Source organism: Heliangelus exortis, chromosome 17 (genome assembly GCF_036169615.1).
Source record: "Heliangelus exortis chromosome 17, bHelExo1.hap1, whole genome shotgun sequence".
Classification (NCBI taxonomy): domain Eukaryota; kingdom Metazoa; phylum Chordata; class Aves; order Apodiformes; family Trochilidae; genus Heliangelus; species Heliangelus exortis.
The window spans coordinates 14,879,667-14,896,535 of record NC_092438.1 but is presented as its reverse complement, the minus strand read 5'-3'; the positions used below and the strand labels follow the sequence as shown (position 1 = coordinate 14,896,535).

General features: G+C 53.1%; 1 protein-coding gene across 2 annotated transcripts; it reads left to right on the top strand.

Moving 5' to 3' along the window:
* The first annotated feature begins 161 nt into the window (after positions 1–161).
* FAM234A (family with sequence similarity 234 member A) lies at positions 162–16,735 on the top strand. Of its 2 annotated transcripts, none has more exons than XM_071760337.1 (12): positions 162–198; positions 5,744–6,052; positions 7,118–7,234; positions 7,423–7,611; positions 8,996–9,126; positions 11,236–11,365; positions 11,820–11,958; positions 12,240–12,380; positions 12,784–12,862; positions 13,290–13,442; positions 14,248–14,350; positions 14,502–16,735. In XM_071760337.1, exons 2-12 carry the CDS (start codon positions 5,788–5,790, stop codon positions 14,711–14,713), a joined length of 1,659 nt encoding a protein of 552 aa, XP_071616438.1. In that variant the 5' UTR covers positions 162–198; positions 5,744–5,787; the 3' UTR covers positions 14,714–16,735. The 2 variants fall into 2 exon arrangements, with proteins under 2 accessions (XP_071616438.1, XP_071616437.1); XM_071760336.1 differs by lacking the exon at positions 162–198 and adding an exon at positions 4,182–4,308.
* The last annotated feature ends 134 nt before the right edge of the window (positions 16,736–16,869 follow it).

The following is a 16,869-nucleotide window of genomic DNA, read 5'->3' as shown; positions in this document are numbered from 1 at the left end:
GGCCCCACCCGCACCACCGCCTCCCCGCACTGCGCCCCTCCCGCACTGCACCCCTCTCACTCCCCGCCCCTCCCGCCCCGCCTCCTCCCCGCACCCCACCCCCGACGCCCCGCAGCTTCCTGGCGGGGCGGAAAGGGGCGGCTGCTCCTCGGCGTCTCTTCCGGCGGAGGAAGTGACGGCGGAGGCGGCGGGCGCGGGGTGAGTGCGGAGCGGAACGGGGACGGGGGGGGAGCGGAGCGGGGCTGGGGGGGAGGGGGAGCGTCCCGGACCTTGGGCGGGGGTCAGGGCGGGGGGGTGACCCGGGCAGGCGGTGAGCTCCTGTCCGCCCCGCTCTCCAGCCTCCCGGTGCGACCCCGGGAGCCGGGCTGGCCTCCGGACCGAACCCCCCCCGGTGCCTCCCGGGGAGCGGAGGCGGCTCCACAAGCGGCCCCGCTGAGGAGGAGGCACCGGAGAAAGGGAGACGCGGGATGGGCATGGGGCTGCTCAGCGCCTGGCCCAGCCCCGGTACCCGTTCCCTCTCGTGGGACGGGGTTGGGTTCCACCTGCCCGGCCCTGCAGGTGCCCCAAACCATCCCAAGGAGCCGGGGGGAGGAATTAAATCCCTTTGGCACTGGGTTGCTCTGATGCCCCCCGCCTGGTCTCAGCCGGTTCATCCCGCGTGGCCGGGATTTTCTCGGCAGCGCAGCTCTGGATTTCAGGTGGGTGGAAGCACAAGCAGCCCCTCAGCTCCACAGCTGGAATTATCCGGGTTGGAAAGGACCTCTGAGTTCATCAGATCCAACCCTTGATCTAATTCCACTGTGCTTCCCAGCCCATGGCACTCAGTACCACATCAGTCTCTTTAAAAACCTCCAGGGATGGGGTCCCTGGGCAGCCCATTCCAATGCCTGATCACCCTCTCTGGAAAGAATTTTTTCCTAATATCCAACCTAACCCTCCCCTGGCTTAAGCCCATGGCCTCTTGTCTGACTGAGAGCTGCCTGGGAGCAGAGCCCGACCCCCCCCTGGCTCCAACCTCCTTCCAGGGAGTTGTAGAGAGTGATGAGGTCTCCCCTGAGCCTCCTCTTCTCCAGATTAGTCTTCAGATTAGTGGAGAAGAAAGAAGAAAACATTTTTCCAGAAAGAACGCTTCAGTGTGTTTAATTATGACCTTGTTCCCACTTTTTTTTTTTTTTTTTTTTTTTTTTTTTTATTTCCTTATTTTGAAAAGCCAAAGCCTCTTGCATAACTGCAGCCTGCCCTGCAGGGAGGGACAGCAGCTGGGGCTGTGCCTGGAGCCAGCCCTGCAGGGACACAACTGGGCTCTGTCTGAGGGGGCTCTGCAGGGTGTGTGGGTGGAAGGGGCTGGGAAGGACCTTTCCTCACTCCACCTGCAAGAGGGAAACATAAATTCTGGGGGGAGAAAGGAGGTTTCCTCTGGAGGTGGCTGGCAAGGACAGTGGTTGGTCACGTGTGGGACAAGTTTTCCACTTTAAAAACATTCCCTCTTTGTGTCTTCTTAATAAACCTACATGGAATGACTTCCACCTTTCCTCAGGGTTTTCCCTTCACCCAGACCCCCCCAGCTCCCTGTTGTGTTTCTCTCCTGGTGGTTGTGGAGCTGTGGCACAGGTGTCTGGGCTGGGGGGGCTTTGAACATCCCCTCCCTGCCTCCTGCTTGTGGGGCTGAGCCAGGGCTGTGCAGCAGCTGGGCTGGAAGTGCTGGGCTGATAAATGGCCCACGTTCCTGCTGCTGGGGTGGGATTGCTGGCCTGAACCATCTTCTGGCCCTCACCTGGGAGAGTTTTCCTCTTCCCAGCTTGGAAGATGCTGGGTCTCGTTTTGCTCTTCACAAAACAGATGGAATTTCTCTGCCCGAGCCCTCGCTGCAGTGAGAGCTGCCCTGGAGCAGAGGGCTCTGGTCTCAGAGCTGACAGATGTGTCATGTTCTCAGGTGACACTTGTGCTCTGGAGGACTTCCCAATTCTCATGCTCTGGATGCTTTGTGGCACAGGTTGTGGCTGCAGCCCTCAGAGGGCTAAGTTGTTATTTGAACAGAACCAGCATGAACTGGGGCAAAACAGGGGAGGAAGGGCAGCTCTGGGTGTTTCTTTGAGCCTTGGTGCTGTCTGGGTTCCAAACTGTGTCCCTGCAGAGGCTGTAAGGACAGCGTGGCAGGGAAGGGTCTCCTACCAGCCCCTGACTGTCCCTTGATACCAAGAAAGAGTCAGGAGCTGCAGGTGATCCAGCAAAACTGTACCCAGTGCAGGCTGAGCACTTGGAAAGGAAAACTTCCTCATCTGGGGGGGAATTCTGATGTGTTGTTTCCTCGTGGCTGGGCCCTGGTGTCAGGGGGACTGCAGAAAGGGGAAAAAAGTGACCCAGGAATGTCTTGGGATTTCAGCCTGGTGGGTTGGCTGCTGTGCCTTGCTGTTCATGGGCTCCACACTGAACACTGCTGAGTTTTGAACAGTGGAAGATGGCCATGAAGGGGACATGTCTTGTTGGAACTGAAATGTGGAAGTGTTTTGGTCATTGTTGGTGGCAGCTTGAGGCTTGGCTGACAGGAAAGAAACCCGTGAGGTGTGTAAAGCAAAAAGGAGAGAACCAAAAGATCCAGGAGCTGTGCTGGGGTTCCTGAAGTGGCCATTTGTCTGCCTGCCTTGTTCCACCATGCAAACATGGTGAGCATCAGGTCTGAGCTGTGATCTCTTGCTGGGGATTTTCCAGGAAGAACTGGTGCCTGCTGAGCTGGGAAATGCTGCGGTTTGGTGTCTTATGGGTGGAAAATGAGTTAAACCTCCCCTCACCCTGATCCTGGAATGGTTTCTGTCACCAGTGTCCATACACCTGGCTGGAGGTGGGGCTCAGTGCTGCCCCACCAGGAGTTTGTCCCCTGGGTTTAGCTGTGGGGCAGCTGCCTGCTGCTTCCACTGGTTTGGTTCAGGGGAGATCCCTAAATCTGTGCTGTAGCTTGAGGAGAAGAGGAAGAGGACAGTCAGTGCTGTGGGACAGGAAAGGGGGTTTGCTCCCAACTTGTCCCTTTGCTGCCCAGCAGCCTTTGAAGATGAGGAGCATCTTCATCTTCTCATCTTGGAAGATGAGGAGCCCTGTGAGAGGCAGGTCCTGGCCGTGCTGCATGTGCTGGATGGGCTGGGTTTGGGTCTGGTACGTGTGGTTTTCTGATTCTTTCCCTCCTTGTTTTCTCCCCTCCCCAGCAGAGCCAGTGCCAGCACTGCACAGGGTGTTCAGTGTGCTCACAGCGTCCTCTCCCTGCCTGCTTCTTCACAAGGTGCCTGAATGCATCCAACTTCCCAGTGAATTATTTTGTGTCCTCTGCCAGCAAGGAGACAAAAAGCCAGCTGCTGGAGGACAGGAAAACCATCTGAAACACATGCTATCATTTGCTGCTTGTCTCCAATTAAACTGATGACCAGATTTCTTTGCTCCCTTTCAGAGGCTGCCAGTGGGGACTTTGGTGACAAGGGGTGATGGGGTGTCCTGCATTGTCTGAGCTCTGCCCTTGACCTCTGAGGTGGTGGCTCTGGCACTGCCTTGCTGCTGGCAGGGCTGCAAAGGGCATTTCTCTGACAGCAAAGAGAAGGAATTGCTTTAAAGGCATCGAGGGCTCTTTGTAATTGCTGGCTCTTGGGGTCATTGCTGCCAAAGAAGAGGAATTGCCGGGGCCGTCAGGATAATTACTGCTTTTTTTTTTTTTTTATTGTTCTCATCCTGGTCTGGATGACAATGGTGTGATTTAGTGAGTCATAAAAAGTGCCCCTTTTGTGCAGCCTGGTGCTCCATGCAGCATTCAGATGATGGCCCTGTCGGACCAAGGGGGAGGAAGCCTGGGTTTGGTTCATCTCGGGAAGTCTTGTAGGTTCTGGCAGCACTCAGCTGTGCCCTGGAGGCTTCCTGGCTCTGGACTGGGGGGCACTGGAGAGATGGGTGAGGTTGTGCTGGATCCCTGGTGCCATGGGTGCTGGTTCCCCCCAGGGCTGGAGAAGGACCCCCCCTCTCTGCTGCATGTCAGGGACACATGGGTCACCTGCCCTGTCCCAGGGGGGGCCATGCAGCCCCTTCCTGCTGCCATCCCCCCCCCCCCTGTGCTCTGGTGGCTCTGTCCTGGTAAATCATTTGCTCACAAATCATTTGCTCCATTTGCCCTGAGCCTTGGACCTTGGACCTGCCCGAGGGTGGATGTTGGGCTGGTTCTGATGAGAGAACAGTGCTGGGCTCAGCAGCACCAGGGCCTGGCCAGGGCAAGGCTGAATGCACGGCTCTTCCTTCCCTTCTCCTTCCCATCTGCAGCCTTCCTGCCCCTGCCAGGTGCTCTGGAAACATCTCCTGGGGGTGTCCCTGGTGGGAGCAGCAAGCTGGTGTGAAGGGGAGAGGAGTCTTTGGGCTGGGACCTTGGAAAGAAAGGTCCAGCTTTTACATTATTGATGTAGTTGCATTTGCATGGTGTCGTGCAGCTGGAATTGAACTGTCTGGGGTGAGATCTGGTACACGATGTGCTGAGAAAAGGTCAGAGTGCTTGGGCTGGAGCTGCAGCCTTGGAGTGCTCTGTGTCCCCTGGGATTTGTACCCAGAAGAGAAGAGGCCTCCAAAGCTCTTCCCTGGCATGGCACAGGGACAGCTCGGGAAGGGGAGACCCCCCCAGGTCAGACTGGAGCTGCCCGGGGGAACCCTGCTCAATTTGTGCTTCTCTGGTCCTGTAAAGGAGCTTGGGCACCAAACGTGAGCCCTGCCAGGGCTTGGTGGAGCTGGGCACTCAGCAGTGTGTCAGGGCTGGGCTGTTTGCTGCTGGGGAAGTCAGATTGTCCCAGGGGACACTTCAGGCATGTGACTGCTCATGGAAAATCAGCTCGGTTGTCATGTTTGTTTTTTGCTCTGATACAACATTTATAACACTGTCATGCAGCTTTTTCCAAGCCTACTGGAATGTGTTATTCTTTATCTCTTCCCTTTTGCTATTTTTTTTTTAGAAGAAACACTCTCAGAGAAGCTGTCTATAAAGCTGATGTTTATTGTTGTTGTGGGTGAGGAGCTACAGACTGTCACCAGCTAGGGCTTCTCTTTTTTTTCCCCCTTTTTATTGTAACTGTAGCTCAAGATTATGATCTATAGAAGGAGGAACTAAAATAGCAGCTGTTAGCAATTCTTCCATTCTGACGAAATCAAATTTGCCTCATTTTAGTCTCAGCTCTTGCCTTCTTTTTCCTCTGGGAAGGGAAGCAATCGCTCTCCTGCCTTTCACAGGGCTGGGATGCTGAATGTTCCAAGTGGCTTCTCATCTGAGGAGGTGTCAGATAGCTTTGGTTTCTCCCTGTGCAGAAGATGCTGGTGTTTGGTTCTCTCTGGCTCTCCTGGGGAAGCTGGGGTGCTCATTACAGTAGGGAACAGCCTGACGCGGGGACAGAAAGGTCACGAGTGTTTCCTTTCACCTCTCCAGCCAGGAGCCAGGAGAGAAGAAGCTTTTGATGTGTCTTCCTTGGGGGAGAGCTCCAGACCAGTCAGTCCCTTCTGTGTGGAGGCTGTAGCATCCTTTATCAGGGTCCAGCAGCACTGATTTCCTCCCTCCCCAGAGAAACAGGACTGTTCCTGCATCCCAGGGTCCCAGCAGTGGTTTGTACCCAGCTCTGTGCCAACACACTGATTTTCTCACCTCCCGTAAGACGTTTCCAGTGGGAATACTGGGCAGTAACACGATATTTTTGTTGATATTCCCAGTCTGTTCTAACTGCTCTTCCCCTTGTTGCAGGTGGAAGGGGAGAGGGGTGTCTGAAGGCCGATGAGGGAGCTGTGATGGATAACAAGGACTCAGAAGCTGAGATCCACCCTCTGAAAACAGAGGAGGTGAAAATTCAGGAGAACCATGAGAACTCTGTGGAGAGGAGGATTCTCACCAAGCAGTCCTCCCAGCTGTCCCGCCTGTCCCGCTGGCGCACTGCTGCCTTCTTCATCTCCTTGTTTCTCTGCCTGATAATTGTCTTTGCTTTCTCCTTCATCATCCCTTGCCCAGAGAGGCCAGTTTCAGAAAGGACCTGGTTCCGAAACTACGACGGTGCAGGTGAGCTCGCTGGAGCAGGAGAAATAACTTCCCAGCAGTCTTTCTTTTTTTCCTTTGATGGGAAGGATTTTGAGTTGTGGAGCTCTACCTAAGCACAATCTGGAGCCCATCCTGCAGGGATGCTGCCCTTGGAACCAGGGCTGTGATTACCTGACCTGGATAAGCAATGGCCCATCATAATTGGAGTGAGCTTCCAGGAGGTGTTTGCAGGATCTAGTGGAGAAATCAGATGCTGTTCTGAAGCACTACTAAGGCAGCAAGCTGGCCTCATTTGGGAAAAAAAGGCCATGGGGATAAATCTTTGTTGAAGTTTGGGCTGTAAAATGTTCCCCTGGAGTCTGAGCTGAGGTCTGGGGACAGTCAGGCATTCCCCCTCTGTCAGTAAGACTTGATAACTTTTCTCCATGCCTAACAGGAAAGGGAGAAGAGGAATTGCATATTGTTTTTTGGTTTTTTTTCAATAAATTGCACAAACTTACAGGCTCTTTAGCACGGGTACTGCTCCCTGGTGGCTCCACATCTGCTTCTGTGAGAGCTTTGCTTAATTCTTGCGAGCAGGGGGTGTCTGCTGTTGGTTCTATAAACACAGGGATAGTGCTCACCAGTGGGGACTGAGCCTCGTGTGTGAATGCAGAAATCCCAGGTTCTGCTCTTCTGGGCTGGATGGAGAAGGCTGCTTTTAGCTGAGAGGGAGGAAGATGGAATATCTGGGGCTGGGTTTCATGGGTTTTGTTTGTTTTCTTTTTTATATTTTGGGAGTAGCAACCCCGCACCAAGCCCAGAGTTGCTCTTTCATCCACATAGTTCAAATTCTGGCTGCTTGGTTATAAAAAAAGACAAATCCTCAGGGGGACAGCAAATTAAAAAAAACCCTTTGGCACTAACTTCCAGTTCTCAGTACTCACATAGATGGCTGTTTTTAATACAAACCCCAATTTGTTCTGATGTCCCAGTGTCAGAGATGGAGGCAGTGAGTAGGTCTCCAGGAATTTGTTTTGCTCCAGCTGCCTCTGCTGCTGGTGAGGGCCCTCCTGACCAGTGCCTGCCTTGTGATCTCTCTGGCAGTGGCCTACCAGTTCCTTGCTATAGAAGATGTGAACGAAGACAAAGTGCAGGACGTCGTCTTTGCCTTCAGAGCTGGCAACGGCAGCAGCAGCTTCAACACGTCCTGTCTGGATGAAGGTAGCAGAATCAGACACAGAAAACACTTGTAGTAAAAGGGCTGTTATTTCTCTTTTAGTTCTAATCAGTGAGGCTGCTGCGGGACGGGGGGAGAAACCAAGGTTACCTGGGTGGGTCCCATCCCGGGGTGGTGCGGGGTGGGTGTCGGTAGCACGTGTAGCGTTCCTGCTGACATCTCTTCCCTTCAGGTCTGCCTTCTCCCTGCGCCTTCGTTGCTGCTGTGTCTGGCACCAATGGCAGAGCACTCTGGGAGAGGCCAGCAGCTGAGGAGGTGGAGTGGCTGGAGTGTGGCATCAGGCAGCTCGGGGGGGCTGCAGCCCCTGGATGCCTGGTGGTGGGGAAGCCGCCGGCTCTGACGGCGCTCGACCTGCGGACGGGTGAGTGGGGAGCAGGCACTGCTGCCACACAGGGGACACTGCTGCCTCCCTCCCCCCCTCCCCTGGTGACCTTCAGACCTGGGAGGATGGGGACATCAGCGTGACGTGACTTGCTGGTACAGGAACAATGGGCTCGGGGCATTAATTATCTGGAAAACCTTGCCAGAGCCATTTGCTGAGCCGTGGAGAAGTGGCTGTTCCTGTCTGTTCCAAAGGCTGCACTTCATTCTGCTGCTTTGTGCCAGCTGCTGTATTATTAGGAACTTTTCAACAGCTTTTGAAACAGGAGAAGCTGTGGCTAGCTGTGAAGTCACTTCATACTCTCAGGGGTTGAACACAAGCTCATATGTCTGTCACAGGAGTGCCTGCAGTGGTGAGAGGAGTGGGAGTTGTAGGGTTTTATGATTTTAATGTCATCAAGCAGAGCACTTAGGACAGATTCTCACCAGTTTCAGTAGTCTGGGAGTTTGCCTGATTCCTCTGGAAAACCTTCTTTGTTTCTGAGCCTATAGACTGAGCAATGCATCATCATCTTGCCTAAGTGCAAGTGAAGAGACCCTGTACCCCCCTAGGGACAGGGCAAGGACCATCTGCTGCACCTTGAACCTTCCTCACTGGGGAAGCCTGAAACACATTTCCATTTTGGGAATCACCTCTTCAATGTTTCTAAACAATACATGTTCTCCCTTGGAAACCTCTGGGTCTGGTACTCACACCCCATTGTCCAAAAAAAAAAAAAATTGGGAGAAAGACATAGTAAGAGGCATAGCTCCAAGGAATCTGAAGGAAATCTAGTGCAGCTTGGATTTCTAATGCAGATGAAGGTGTAGACACACACAGAGATGGAAAGGTGCTGTACCAAGTGTGCTAGCTCAGCATCCCTCATCCATAGGCTTTATCTCAGCATCCCTCATCCATAGGCTTTATCTCAGCATCCCTCATCCTTAGGCTTTATCTCAGCATCCCTCATCCATAGGCTTTATCTCAGCATCCCTCATCCATAGGCTTTATCTCAGCATCCCTCATCCATAGGCTTTATCTCAGCATCCCTCATCCATAGGCTTTAGCACAGGGTATTTCTAGGCTATTAATGAAGTTGTTGCTTTCAGGTCAGGGCTGAGACAGAGGCACCCAGCCACAGCCAGCCAGGAAGAAGCAGCACAAGCCTGTAGAGAAGGAACCAGGCCAATTGTGGACACTGGGGCTTATTCCACATGCAGAAATACAAGGAACTACCCCAGGATGGACATAAATGTGCCTGATTTGTGGGGCTGTAATGGCTGCCTGGCTGCTGCTGCCAAGTGCTTCCAGGAGCAGGAGCTTTAGAAGCCTTTCAGCCTGAAGTGCCTGTTAATGACTGTTTCCCAATAACTTTGTCTTCTAGGGGAGGTTCAGTGGAGACAGCCCAGTGACTTTGGAGCTAATTATAGTGTGCTGCCTCCCGTGGCAGTGATTCCAGATGTGGACAGTGATGGAGTTCAGGACCTGATAATCTTTGTTGCTACAGGAGATAAGGTATGTCACTCTGAAGCTGTGACAAACCCAGTGGGCAGACCACAGGGCATGGCAGGAATGTTATTTATTTTAATCTTGTAGTCTTAAGAGTATCCTCTGATACCAACGGGTTTGGGGTAGCTTCTTTCCCACCCTGCAGAGACTGACTCCCTAATCAATGGAAGTGTTTTGTGGTTTAAAATTAATAACTAACAAGGAGAAGCTGTGCAGGAATTCCTGCCCCTTCTCAGCCTGCACTCCTCTCTCTCTGTGTTCCTGCTCTGTGTGTGGAGCCTGAGCAAGATGAGCTTGCAGTTTTCTGGGACTCTGCTCAGAGAAGTGGAAGTGAACCCACCCTGCCAGGTTTGACTCTGGGCTCAAAGCTCAGCTGGCAGTCAGTGCTTTGGTACCACTGCTGCCCTCCCTGTCCCATCCCTGCCAGACCTCTGCCTGGGCTCTGCTTCCCACAGGGTCACCACTTCATTCTGACCTGGCTCTGGGTAGTGAAATATCTGAAATATCTGCTCCTTGCCTTAGCTGCTTTCCAGTATTGCCTTTCCCATTTACCCCAGAGGGTAAATCACTTTTGTGTCATACCCAGACACCTGTGCCCATGACTGAGTGGCCCAGCATCCTCTCTGTGCACTCCTCTCTGAAGGGTGTGAAGGGTTCAGGTCCCTGTGAGGCTGATGGGAGGAGTGGGAGCTCCACGTCCTCCTGCCACAGCACTCCATAAATAAATAGGGGTTTGCTGTCCAAGACATTGTTGCCAGAGTCATCAGAAATTCTATCCCCTGCAACTCCTACGTTTCTCTTTTGTTTTCTTTCACCCTTGCTTTTGCCATCCCAGTTATCTGAAGACCTTTTTTTAATTTTTTTTTAATTTTTTTTATTTTAGCCAGTGAAGAAATGTTTGAATGCAGGCTCTGTTTTGCAGGACTGCCTTTTGATTTATTTTCTATTTAACCTCTCTAGCTGTCTTGGTATTAAGATAGCTCCCTCCCTTCCTCCCTCTGGACTTGGCAAGCTCTTGGTCTGCTGAAGTAGAAGTAATGTTCCTTCTTGAGAAGGCTTCAAAGTGAAGGCTCTGAGTGCAGGGGGTTTAGAGAGAAGCTTTTTCTGAGAGTCTTGTTGATCCCTACCTACTGCAAGCTTCAGCACTAGTACACCCAGGGAAACAGAACATTTTCCAGCAGCACACAGAGGTGTTGAGCAATGCACTGAGTAAGGTGCTGTGGATTCTCACTGTGTAAATACCTTTGGTTGTTACTCTCCCAGGGCAGCTCCCTGAGTAAAGGTGAAGGTGATCTGCAAGAGCTGGTGTGTGTCTCCTCCCAGTGCAGGAGGCTGGGACCAGCTGACAGATCCAGATGTGTTCTCCATTCTCCTCAGCAAAATGTCCCTCACTCACCTACCAGCCCCTCCAGATTTCTTTCCCAGTCCCTCCCTCTCAAGAAGAGGGAAGGGTTTCCCTGATGGATGCTGTTTCTCCCAGTCTGATATTTCTCATTTCCCCATTGTGCACTGCTCCCCCCAGACCATGACTGTTGCCCAGACATTTCAATCTGATCCTGCTTTTAGCCTTTATTCTCCTGGGCAAATTTTTTTTTGGTGGTTCCTGTTACCTTGCACAATGAATGTAAGGAAACCTGTCAGCTCTTTTATCCCCTTGGACTCAGCCTTAGGAGGAGCAGATTAGGGCACTTAAAATATTTAGCAGAGCTGCTGCATGAAGCCAGGTTTCCACTGTGCCCATATGCTGCTTTGTTCCTGGCTCTAGATCTCCTCTCTGTCACTGCTCAGTAGGCTTGAACCCATCTTCTCTCCTCAGCAAAGCTGGGGAGGTGGTTGGCAGAGGCAGTGAAATCTCAGGGTGAGTGGCTGTGCTGGAAGTGGTTTTCAAGCCTGCAGAAGTGTTCACAGCAGTGGGGTCATCTAACTCCTGTCCACACCTCCAAAATCAGGGAGAGAAGTTTCACCCCAGCCTCTGCTGTTCCCATCCAGCTGCTGGTCTGTACCAGCTGCCCAGAAGCTTTGGAAAACATTGGAGTTGGGGCAGTACCAGTAGGATGCAGCTTTAACATTTGTTTTGTTGTTGTTTTTTTTTTTTTTAATCCCTTCCCTGTGTAGATTAAGACCTTCATCCATTCAGGAAAACATGGGAAGCAGATTGGCTCTGCTGGGAGCCTGGAGGTGGGTGGGAAAGCTCGCTGCATCAGGCTGAACCTGGGCTCCTCCTCCTACTTCCTTTTCTATACAGGTACAGTTCTGTTTGTGAATTCAGTCTGAAAGAGTGAGTATCACCGTGAAATTGGGGTTACTCAACAGTTGTCTGAAAGTGTTCTGCATTCTTAAAAGCTGTGTCATGCTTTCTTCTCTCAAAAGAGCTATTTGAGGCCAAGGGAAGGGGGGCATCTGCTTAAAGCAAGGTTTGTTACATGCTGTAGTGATTTTATTTGAAACAGGCTGAGAATGTAAGGTTTAACTCATCCTTATAGCGTGTGCTTACTGTGGGACACTTGGATTATGAACAGATAAGATGTTAAAAGCTTTGAAAAGCAGGCTTGAGTCACAAATACCACTACAACTCTTATGATGCAAGCCCTAAAAACATAATTAATCTGCCAGAGCTGGAAGATCATAGAGTTCAGAGCAAGGGCAGGACAATTTACCTCCCTCATTCTCACTTTTTTTTTTTTTTTTTTTTTGCACAGAGAACTCTCTCTATGCATATTCCCTGAAAGATCTCTACAGTGCAGCAACTGGGATGGAAATGAAGCTTCCCAGCCTTGAACAAGATCCTCAGTGGGAGAAGAACATCGACCGCCCCACACACCGCCTGTCCCTGCTCAGGTGGGAGCCTGTCTTGGTTGCTGGTGGGATGGGGGGTGCTGGTGTTCCTGCTAGGATGGGCTGCTCTGGCTTTGTCCTTTCCATGGCTTTTGGACTAGGAGCACATCCAAAGCTTGGGGAGAGGGCTGCTGGTGGTGGCCTGGTTGGGAGTTTCAGAGGAAAGGAGGGAAAGCAGGCTGGGGGTTCCTGTTTGCATTTAGTGCACTGGGTTAGAAAAAACCCCAACACAATAAAACCATCCATGGTCTAGAAAGTGTAATCACTTTTCTGTCCTTGTCCAGCTCTGGAGACATTCGTTACCTGGCAAAAATCCCCAGGCAGTCACAGGAACACATCTTGGTTGTGAACTCAGAGGTGGCCATGCTGATCAACACACAGAACCTGCAGACTTTGTGGACCCTCAACTCATCCCGTGTCATCAGGTGGTGTTACAGCTGAGGGGGGCTGGGTGAGGCATTCCCAGGCTCTCAGCAGCAGTGATGTCCTGGAAAATGCTTTATGATGCCCTGGCAAATCTTTTAAAACTCATTTGAAACACATCAGCCTGCTCTGTGGTCACATCTGTGGTCACATCTGCATCATGCTTGTTACATTAATGTGTCCCCTGTTAACAAATGTGAGGAGCCCAAAGCTTTGGTTCTTTATCCTGTGCCTGCTGCCACAGGAGTGGGCTCAGAGCTGGGGGTGGCTCCAGGCTGACCCAGCTCAGCAGTGGAGTTTCTCATCCCAAGAGCTGCTGGGAGGAGAGAGGCTGCTCTGAAAGAGCAAGGTATGCCCCAGACATCAGCATGTGTTGTGATCTGTCTGTATCTTTCCCTCCCTCAGTGAACCCCTACTTGGTTACTACAAACCTGATGTTCTTGGCATTGTCCTTGAGAGCGAGATGGGGCCCAACAGAAAGAAGGTTTGAGCACTCTTTGAACTTCCCTTTGCTCTGCATGTCTCAGCTCAAGCTGGCGCTGAGTCGAGGGCAGCTGGTGGGATGTGTTCCCTCTGGCTGCTTTAGGAAGTTTTGGGAAAGGATCTGGGAAAGGATCCCTTTCAACAGGTTATTGAAGCCAGCTCAGGCACTTTAATGCTTTAATTCTCTTCTCAGCAAGAGGCTTCAGTGACAGAGCTGTGAACCCCTTGAAGTAGCTGCAGTACTCGTGACCTTGCTGTGCCCTCCCCAGGTCTCACAGCTCTGTGATGCTCAGCTCCAACTATTTCCTCATCTTCCCGTGTGCCAGAAACTTGTTCCTGCTATCAGTGTGGGGCAGAGACTCGACTTCTCTCTCGTGGGGCTTGTTAGAGCTCTTTGGTCTGAGCTCCTTTTCTCTCTTCCCTGCTAGGTGATGATTGTTGAGAGTGGCTCTGGAGCAGTCCAGTGGGACCTGCAGCTGAGCTCTGGAGCAGGGAGCCCCGGCCCAGCCGTGCTTCCCACTGCAGATCATCGCTCTGCCTTCCTGCTCTGGGGGGAATACCAGGCACCAGGGAACCAAACGGTGAGCAGTGCCTGCTGCTGGGGGCCTGCCCTTCTCCAGCCTTTGGGACAGGACTGGGTGGAGCTTTTAACCCCTTTTCCCAGTGTTCACACTCACACCTCTCTGCCAGTAGCCCTGCAGCCTCCTGCATGGGCACGGGGCCGCTGGCCCGTCTGGTCTGCTGGAAGCAGGCAGACCTCTGCCTCTGATCTGGTCTGGACTGGGCCCTCACAATTCCCATAACAGTGTCCTTGGTAGCAGTGGGTGGTGGCATCACCAGGGTTGCCCAGAGCCCTGCCTTGGTGTGGCACTGGAGGTGAGCCAAGAGGTCACTGCCCTGTGGGACCCCTGAAGCTGCTGCTGCTGGTCCTGCAGCCTCCCATGGCAGAGCCATCTCCCAGGGCCACCTGAATGTCCTCTCTCTGTGCTTGGGCAGCCCTGGCAGCATTGGTGCACAGCTCAGCCACCTCCCAGGGCCCTCGGGGGCCGTGTTAGTGCCAGGTGGTGTCCCAGAGGATGCCCAAGCACCGGCTGAGCTTCCTGTGCTTTCCTCACTAACCCTGCCAGCCCTAAGGCCAAAACGTGTCCCCTGCCTGCAGCAGACAGGCTGTTTGCACAGAGCTGGGGACAGGGAGGAGAGCACCAAGCAGTAAGCAAAATCCCAAGAGAAGGACAAGTGGTATCAGACAGGATGAGTTGGGCAGAACCAAACAAGCATCTGTCTGGCTGGATTCTATCGAGCATGAGTGAGAGCTGAGCCTGGTGCTGGTGTTGTCTCTGGGATAATGTCTGGGGCTGTGTCCTGACAAGGTCCTGTTGGTTGCAGAGATCCAGAGCCCCTCTCCAGAAGCTGTATCTTTTCCATCCTTCCTACACCAACGTCCTCTTGGAGCTCCGCAATAGCACAGACCAAATAATCGGGTTCACTGGTAAGTTCTTTGCCTCCGGCCCTCCAGCCAGGAGGTGCAGGAGGACACCAACCTTCTGGTACCTCCTGGATTCTCTGGGTGCCCGGTGGTGGCTCTGGTGGCCACTCTGAATTTAGGGACCTGAGGCTTTTCCCTCTGCTCTGCCTCCCAGCCGCGCTGTTCGAGCGGAGCCGTCACGCCTGCTACGTGCTGCTGAGGGGCCCTCAGCCAGGGCAGGAGCCAGGGCTCGTGTCCCTGATGAAGAGGAAGGTGAAGGAGGACATCTCCCAGAGCAGGGTGATCTGGCTGAACCAGGTGGCTGTGGACAGTGAGCAGTACGTCCGGGACCGCCTCTACAGGATGCGATTCCAGAGCCGAGTGTGAGCTCGCCGAGGGAAGGGCAGAGACTGCCCTGGCCTGGGGGTCTCTGAGGGTCTTTCCTCTGCAGCCCTGCTCCTGGCAAGCCCAGGCCACCAGCTCCATCTGCAAACCAAAGTATAGCTGGCAGGGAGGCACCTGCAGTGCCTGGGGACCCCCGGGCTGCGGGGGCAGCTGCCAATGTGTCTGTCCCCAGAGCTGATGGGACTTCAGTGCTTGGCCTGCACTGAAGTGTTGTCAGCTTGGAGCAGAAGCCTTTCCCCTCCATCCTTCCATGCCCAGCCTGGGTCTGGAGGACACCACATGCTTGCTGGGGGTGCTGGAGCTGGTTGTTTCTTGGGTGCTTGCCTGAGAAGCGTGGAGCTTCCGTGTGTGGAATTCCACGCTCGTATTCCTGAGCCGGCTCTGCTGGCTGCAGGAGGGGCACTTGGCTGCAGGGCCCTCTGCAAGAACCCTCTCCTGGATTTGGAGTCCTGCTTGGGTGGTTGGTGTGTAGTGATGGACCCCAGCAGTAGCTGAGGATGGGGCTGGGTGTCCCCCTGGCCAGCAGAGCACAGGTTGAGGTGTCATTCTACTTAGGAAATGACCTTTTGTCCCCCAGCCAGCCCCGTGTGCCCCACACTGCAGTCACTGCCTCTGTCTCTCTCCTCTCTTGGTTCCTCTCCAGCCATGCTGTGACAGGGAAAGGGAGCTGGTCTCCCCCCTGATTTATGCATCAGCATTTCTCCCTGTCCCAAATCTGATTATAGGTGACACGAGTCCGGGCTGGCTGGTCCCTGTGGTACAGACACTGCCTCTCCTGATGGTTTTTGCAGTGCCAGGGGATGTGCAGGACATTTTTTTCAGAGTAGAATTGCACTTTAACCTTGCTTGGGAGCTGGACCTGCTGCTCTGGGCAGCCCTGTACCCACCTGGCAATGCCAGCTCTGCAAACACTTTTCAGTCTTGCAGCTGCTGAGGAGCCTTTGCTCAGCACTGTCCCCTCTGCCAGGAGGAGGTCAGGCTGTAGGACTGGCATGAGCTGCCCAGGGAAGCAGGCACAGCTCCAGAGAGAGCTGTGTGCTCCTTCCCTGCCCTGGGAATGAGGTGATGCTAGGTGAGGGTCTCCAGGTGCTGCTCTTTCTGTCCAGCTTAAGGGAATGGGACGGGTTGGTGTGTGGGGATGTTGTGTCTCCTGGAGACTTCTGCAGGATTTCTGGGGTGTGTGGTCTCCCCTGTTCCTTGGTGGGCACCAGCATGGGTTGTAGAGTCGAGATGCAAAGCCTGGGAAATGGTTTGATTCAGCTGCTCAGCCCTGAAAGCTGCTGTCCCCACACAGCAGCACTGGGACACGAGCCCTCTCCATCTGCCTCTGAGCATCCAGCTCACTGGGGAGTGGAAGGTGGGCACCCTGAGGAGAACCTCTCTGAAGTTTTGTGGTGCAGGAGGGGGTTTGGCCTTGTCCTCCCTCCCTTGCTTAGATGAAGATGGGGGGTGTAGAAGTACTGTAAGGTGAGAAACTTCACTTAGGTTGTGCAGGGTCAAGCGTCGGGTTCTTCTCTTGTGGCAACCACTGAGCTTTCTCCTGCTGCAGGGCAGCTCCTGGCTGTGGCAGCTGCTGCCACCCAGGCTTGCATTTAGCTCTGCCAGTCCTGCAGCAAAATGAAGGGATTTGGGGCTTTTGAGGAGCTTTTCTGGCTTTAAGTTGTCCTTTAATGTTTCCAGATCCTTTGGAAACGCAGAATTCCCTGTGGCAGCTCAATTTAAACGCACCAGTGCCAAACCAGCACCTTCTTAACAAGTCCTTTTCCCAGCTTATATCTGTGTGTAATTGGTTGGTTTGGTTTTTTTTTGCAGTATTTGATGAATGACTTTGTGCCTTGATTCAATAACTCAGCTGGGTGATGATGGCAGGTATCACTGTGTTACGTATTAGTGTAGTTTTTAACACTGTGTGGTTTGGTTCTTTAACTTATTGCAAATTGTGCTTTCTAGGACTTGGTCTAACCAGAATGGTTTCAATAAATCCTCTTTTGCATTGTTTGTAAATGGTGCCCAGCTTTTGTTGGTGCAGCTCAGGGTATGCAAGACCTGGGGATCTCGGGGCAGCTCTTTCTGAAGGCAGAAACCCCTCGTTTTGGGAGGGGTCCAGGTGTCCTGGGGATGCTCTGGAGATTGGGCTG

Excerpts from the sequence above, each read along its gene's own strand:
- FAM234A (XM_071760336.1), top strand. The coding sequence starts at position 4,197 with ATGAGAGAACAGTGCTGGGCTCAGCAGCACCAGGGCCTGGCCAGGGCA. Across the intron at positions 6,053-7,117 it reads CCGAAACTACGACGGTGCAG|TGGCCTACCAGTTCCTTGCT; the intron begins GTGAGCTCGCTG and ends TCTCTCTGGCAG. Across the intron at positions 11,366-11,819 it reads CTACTTCCTTTTCTATACAG|AGAACTCTCTCTATGCATAT; the intron begins GTACAGTTCTGT and ends TTTTTTGCACAG.